This window comes from Myxine glutinosa, chromosome 11 (assembly GCF_964187855.1).
Source record: "Myxine glutinosa chromosome 11, kmMyxGlut1.1, whole genome shotgun sequence".
NCBI classification, from domain to species: Eukaryota; Metazoa; Chordata; class Myxini; order Myxiniformes; family Myxinidae; genus Myxine; species Myxine glutinosa.
The window spans coordinates 93,739,150-93,745,616 of record NC_136271.1 but is presented as its reverse complement, the minus strand read 5'-3'; the positions used below and the strand labels follow the sequence as shown (position 1 = coordinate 93,745,616).

The following is a 6,467-nucleotide window of genomic DNA, read 5'->3' as shown; positions in this document are numbered from 1 at the left end:
CGCAGCTCAAAGGAATACTGCTCTCCCCTCTGGGCCGGTGCTCCTGCCTCACACCTAGCACGGCTTCACGATGTTGAAACCAAAACATTCAGGAATCATTGGAATCTCCCGCGATGAAGCAGTTATCATTTGTAGATGATGCACAAGCATGTCAGAGCATATTGTAAGTATTGATTGCATGTTTACATATACAGTCTGATGTATCGGAGATTCCTATTGGGGACCACCGACCTCACTTGGAACCTGTTCCTCACTTGGAACGCTCCACACACAGCACGTTATTATGGAAGACTGTGCGGTCTGTCTTCACGAAGGCGAGCGAGAGCGAGAGAGAGAGAGAAAGAGGTAAAGGGCCGGTCCATGGAGACTGATCGACAGACTGACCGTGATCTAATGGGTTCTAAACGGTAATTCTAATGGGTTCTAAAGGGTAATTCTGAAGGGTTATAAAGAGTAATTCTAAAGAGCAATTCTAATGGGTTCTAAATGGTAAGTCTAATGGGTTCTAAAGTGTAATTCTTCTAAAAGGTAATTCTCATGGGTTCTAAAGGATAATTCTAAAGGGTAATTCTAAAGAGCAATTCTAATGGGTTCTAAATGGTAATTCTAATGGGTTGTAAAGTGTAATTCTTCTAAAGGGTAATTCTAATGGGTTCTAAAGGGTAATTCTAAAGAGCAATTCTAATGGGTTCTAAATGGTAATTCTAATGGGTTGTAAAGGGTAATTCTAAAGGGTTGTAACGGGTAATTCTAAAGTGATTCTAATGGATTCTAAATGGTAATTCTAATGGGTTCTAAAGTGTAATTCTTCTAAAGGGTAATTCTAATGGGTTCTAAAGGGTAATTCTAAAGAGCAATTCTAATGGGTTCTAAATGGTAATTCTAATGGGTTGTAAAGGGTAATTCTAAAGGGTTGTAACGGGTAATTCTAAAGTGATTCTAATGGATTCTAAATGGTAATTCTAATGGGTTCTAAAGAGCAATTCTCATGGGTTCTAAAGGGTAATTATAATTGGTTCTAAAGGGTAATTCTAAAGAGCGATTCTAATTGGTTCTAAAGAGGAATTCTAATGGGTTCCAACAAGGAATTCTAATGGGTTCTAAAGGGTAATTCTAAAGGGTAATTCTAATGGGGGTTAAAGGGTTATTCTGAAAGGTTTTAATGGTCTTTCAAGGGTAATTCTAATGAGTTTCGTTCGTTTCTCGGCTTCGCCTATTTCATATAAAAAATACCAAACTATCGTATCTCATTGACTTTCATGTTAAAACTGTTCTCCGTTTGCGATTTTTCCATTCGCGGAGGTTTACAGGAATGTAACCACCGTGGCCAGCGAGGTTGTACTGCATATGCAATTTCATGGTCTCATCTGCCTGGAAATACATGCTTGGCCCGCCATTGTAAATTCTGGCCCTTTTTGTGTTACGGACAATTTGTGTTTTTGTTTTACATATATATAGTCACGCCCTGTGGAAGAGAGAACACTGAACAGATCAGGATGTAACAGGACAAAATAAACAGGAAAGAGAGGGGGAAAACCCAAACGGCTTAGTTGAAGGACAAAATAGAGGGAGACTTGGACAAAACAATGGGTGTGGGGAGGAATGAGAGCTTGGGAAGAACACACGCGGTGGACAAGATGGATACAAAAGGAAACTTTCAGGAAGGAAAACTCTCAGGCCAGAATGAGGAAGTTAGATTTTCCCTTTTGGTGTGAAAAACAATTTACATTTTGAGCACCATCTGCCTTGATCTTCCACGTGTGGTGCAAATGTTTTGTGGTTGGAAAAGAGAAAATAAAGTGGGCCAAATATTTTTCCTCTGACCCACCTGCCCCACTTTCCTGGGGAGGAGGCAGTCCGGTTAACACAAGTCGAGGCCACACCGCCGGTTTTTGCTGATGACTAACAATCATACAAATAGGTTGCCAAAGGTAAATAAAAACAAACAAATTTTTTTTTTTTCCCCTTTTTAAGGCCATTTTCCCCGCTAGAGCGGGGGTTAGCCTTGCGGGCCCCATGACAATAATCATGGTTCCCTGTTTGATGCAATGTTTTTATGACCGGATGCCCTTCCTGACGCCAACCCTTAGTCGCCTCTTACGATGCGCAGGGATACGGTGTACCTATTCTAAACCGGGGTACACACCGGGATCATTCATCCCAGCGAGCTGGTACTCAATTTGCTGTCCTCGGGAGGATGACAGGCCGAGTCAACCCCCCTGGTGTTAATTCAACGATCGACCGGGATTCGAACCCAGGACCCTCGGATCCCAAGCCGGCACTGCCAAAGGTAAATATAAATCAAAAATCTTTATTGAATTTTACACTGAAATAAAAAACGCATCCCAAAGATCTGAATCACAAACCAACCGACTGAGGCCTTTATCTTCCGACTCTGAAGCAGAAACCTTTGTGGCCGAGTGCAAACAACTGCAATATGTGCTGCAATCCTCAGGGCACACGTCAGCCATTCGTTTTACAATACACATATGCTTTTGGAATCTCGCAAGGATGGAGCAGGTGGTGACACAGGCCCTAGAACGTGAACCTGTTTAAATGCTCAGCAAACACCGGGGAGTCGGGGAAAGAGAACTCGGACGCAAAGAGCGGCACAGCAATGCACGAGTGCGCCCCGGCTCACAACTCGGCCGCTGAAGGATGGCACGATCGGGAAGGATGCAACATAATAACGGGCCCGTCGAACAACGTTATTCACAGGAACCCGCGGACACCACCTTCATAAATCGTGCTCGTCATCAACAGGCACCATATCAAAAATGTGGAAACACCTTCTTTTGTCTGGTGCTTCATCTGGAACATGAACCGACTTCAAAGTGCAGTCAAGCCAAAGGCGCTTCCCTGGGAGAGAATCGGAGGAGGAATAAAAATATATTATTTGAACACACGAGGAGCAAAAAATGGAAAAATAAAAGTGGAGGTTGAAGTGACGTTAAACAATTATTGCATTGGAGGCTAAGGATATAAATCAAGCAAAAATGGTGACTTATTTGACTTTCCTTCCACCTGGATGTCTCATACACAGTAATTTTTTAAGGGAGAGTTAATCTCCTTACTGACCAGAAGACCAAAATGGACAAGCTCCTTGCTCACCAAGGACCATCTGGAACAAGTGTGCACAGTAAGTACCTGGACGTAACATGAACCAGTATAATACGATGCCCTACCTACCAGGATAAGTTCGTTTTACAAAGCATGTCTGGGATCCCAAGTTAAAACCACAAGTTTATTTGAGTTGATGGCAATGTGTTCAGGTTCTTTAGGATATGCATGTGTTGTACACAAGTGTGCGTGTGTACGCACATGTGTATAAGTGTGTATGCCTACATGCATGTGTATTTGTGTGTGTGCGTGGATGCGTATAAGTGTGTGTAAATGCATGCATGTGCATGTGCGTGCGAACAAATGTGCATACAAGTGTACAAATGTGTGTGGGTACGTACGTGTGTACAAGTGTGCGTTCGTACAAGCATGTATGTGTACAAGTGTGCATGCGAACGTATAGGCATGTGTACGCGTGTGCTTGTGTATGTGCATGTGAACAAGTGTGTGCGCGTACGTGTGTGTGTGCGCGTACGTGTGTGTGTACAAGTGCGCATGCATGTGTACTAGTGTGTATGGGTACGTGCGTGTCTACAAGTGTGCATACAAGTGTACAAGTGTGCATGCATGCATGCGTACTAGTGTATATGAGTACAACTGTGTATGCGTACAAGTGTGTATGCATACAAGTGTGCGTGTGTATGTGCATTAAAGTGTGTGTGTGTGTGTGTGTGTGTGTGTATGTGCATCAAAGTGTGTGTACGTGTGTGCATGTGTATGTGCATGTGCACACGTGTGCATGCGTACATGCGTGTGTACAAGTATGCATGCGTACGTGTGTGTGTACAAGTGTGCATGCGTACGTGCGTGTGTACAAGCGTGCATGCGTATGTGCGTGTGTACAAGTGTGCATGCGTATGTGCGTGTGTACAAGTGTGCATGCGTACGTGCATGTGTACAAGTGTGCATGCGTACGCATGTGTGCACAAGTGTGTGTATGTGCATGTGTACAAGTGTGCATGCGTACGTGCGTGTGCACAAGTGTGTGTACGTGCATGTGTACAAGTGTGCATGCGTACATATGTGTGTACAAGTGTGCATGCGTACATGTGTGCGTACAAGTTTGCAAGTGTGCATGCATACGTGTGTGCATGTGTATGTGTGCATATGTGCGTGTGAACATGTGTGAATCTTTACGTGCAAATTTTCAGGTTTGCATGCATACGTGCGTGCATTTGTATAAGTATGTGTATGTGTACAAGTGTGCATGTGTATATATAATAATAATAATAATAATAATAATAATAATTCATTTATTTTGTATAGCGCTTTTCCAGAAGCCCAATGGCGCTTTGACAGAGTGCAAAACATAATGCATAACAATACATGAAAACAACAATTGCAAAAAGACAAGAATCAATAGGGAAATATTTAAAGCAAAAGGAGGGAGAAGGAGAAGTGATAGTCAGGGGTTAAATGCTGTGGGTTGAATGTTGAATGCAGTGCTGAACAGGTGGGTCTTGAGTGATGTTTTGAATGTGGTGAGTGAGGAGGAGTCTCTGATGGTGTGAGGTAGTGAGTTCCAGAGGGTGGGAGCAGCGATGGAGAAGGCCCTGTCCCCCCAGGATCTGAATTTGGTCCGGATGGGGGGGGGGGGGGGGTTAGGAGGTTGGTACCAGCAGAGCGGAGGTTGCGGGTGGGAGTGTGTCTGGAGAGGAGGTCAGCCAGGTAGGATGGGGCCAGGTTATGGAGGGCTTTGTAGGTCAAGAGGAGGATTTTGTACTGGATTCTCTGGGAGATGGGGAGCCAGTGAAGCTTGTAAAGGATGGGGGTGATGTGGTCACGGGTCCGGGAATGGGTGATGTGGTCACGGTGTATATAACTGTACAATTGCACTATTTTCTTTCCAGGCATTTATACTCTTTACCACAACCATCATTATCTGACACGTTGGCACAGGGAGAGGAATTTGTTTTGCATAACAGTAATCTGGTGAACAATTGGCAGCATCTCTGCACAAAAATAGACAAAGGTATGTTGGACACACCCACAAAAGGTACACCTTTCACTTGCATTTTTGTCAGAAACAAAACGCTCTCAATAGATGGTCATAACCACAGAAAGAATAGGACAAAACAATGACCAATTCGGTAAGTCTTGTCAACCAGCTAAATCTTCCAAAAAACAATCTGTTCATTGGTGAATTGTGAGAACATTCACAAATATCTTCACGACAGAACGTTTTTCAGAGAAACAAGGTGAGCAATGTGTATACAAACATCAATACTCTTTACAGCTGTGACCCATGCATCACTTTCTTGATCCTGATAAAGTCTAGAGCTGGAATGTTTCTTATCAAAGTAAATCTTGGTGATTGCCTTTGACAGGAACACATCTTATGAAGGCCAGTGACAGAAAACGTCTTCCTATCCAAAGCAGAATAAAGCCTCATGGAGTCCAGATGTAGAATCAGGTCGTCATGTGACAGCCTCTGATAAAATGGGATCAAAACATGGACACAGTTCACAACAACAAGCATCCCCGGCATCATCTGCTTCTGTGAATCTATTCCATAATAAATAACATCAGAGTCTGAGCTTTTTCTCCATAATGTTGGTGATGAGCTCTCAAACTCACCGCTACATGATGCAGTCATGAAACAAACACTAAATGACCATTGGGTTGCTCAACGCTTACCTGCAGTGCCCTCTGGTGGACAAAACTTGTCAATTACTTCCTGGACTTGCGCCTGCAAAGTGCTGTCTGTAACAGCCAAATCGGCTGGCAGGCCTCCGAAAAACCGCTCCTGGTATATCGTGTGTAAAACAGGCAGCGGAAAACATTATGGAAGGGTATCAAGACCAAAGCAAATAAAACTCGACACATGATGGCACATGACACACCAAAGAGCTGTGAAACTGTCCTGAGTTTGCAATACACCTGCATTGCCCAAAATGATAAGAGGATGAAACCTCACAATGTGCGACCACGTACTGCCTGCTCTTTGCAGAGAAAAGCTTGAAGTTTGCCAGTTGCATCCTCCAGAGTCAGCTGCAGAATGTACACGTGGCGCAACAGCTGGAGTCTGAGGGCTGTGGTGGACAGACAGGGATTTTCTTTATTTGGGCACGAGATGCACATCAAGCGGACATAATCCAGGTGAAAAGTTAATCCCAAGGCCAGCTTAAGGCAAAAATTATCTTCTGATGAACTTTTCATGAATTAGTCGTTACCTATTGTTACCTCCACCACCGAAGGCAGACAGAGATTGTGTTTCACCCCTGTTTGTCTGTGAGCAGAATAACAAAAAAGTTATGGACAGATTTGGAGAAACTTGGTAGACAGGTTGGGTGTGTGCCAAGGACGAATGGTCCGGATGTAGATCCGACCTATCAGTGGGGGCTAGC

General features: G+C 43.8%; 1 protein-coding gene across 2 annotated transcripts in view; it reads right to left on the bottom strand.

Annotated features, from left to right (window-relative positions):
* Positions 1-2,291: 2,291 nt before the first annotated feature.
* The window catches only part of POT1 (protection of telomeres 1), a 159,782-nt gene continuing 155,606 nt past the window's right edge, over positions 2,292-6,467 (bottom strand). For both annotated transcript variants that reach the window (XM_068131538.2, XM_078786863.1), the window contains exons 18-20: positions 6,055-6,152; positions 5,758-5,866; positions 2,292-2,859 (exon numbers count right to left, since the gene is read on the bottom strand). In XM_068131538.2, the coding sequence (XP_067987639.2) occupies positions 2,738-2,859; positions 5,758-5,866; positions 6,055-6,152 (329 nt within the window). In that variant the 3' untranslated portion in view covers positions 2,292-2,737. The remainder of the gene's footprint in view (positions 2,860-5,757; positions 5,867-6,054; positions 6,153-6,467) is intronic.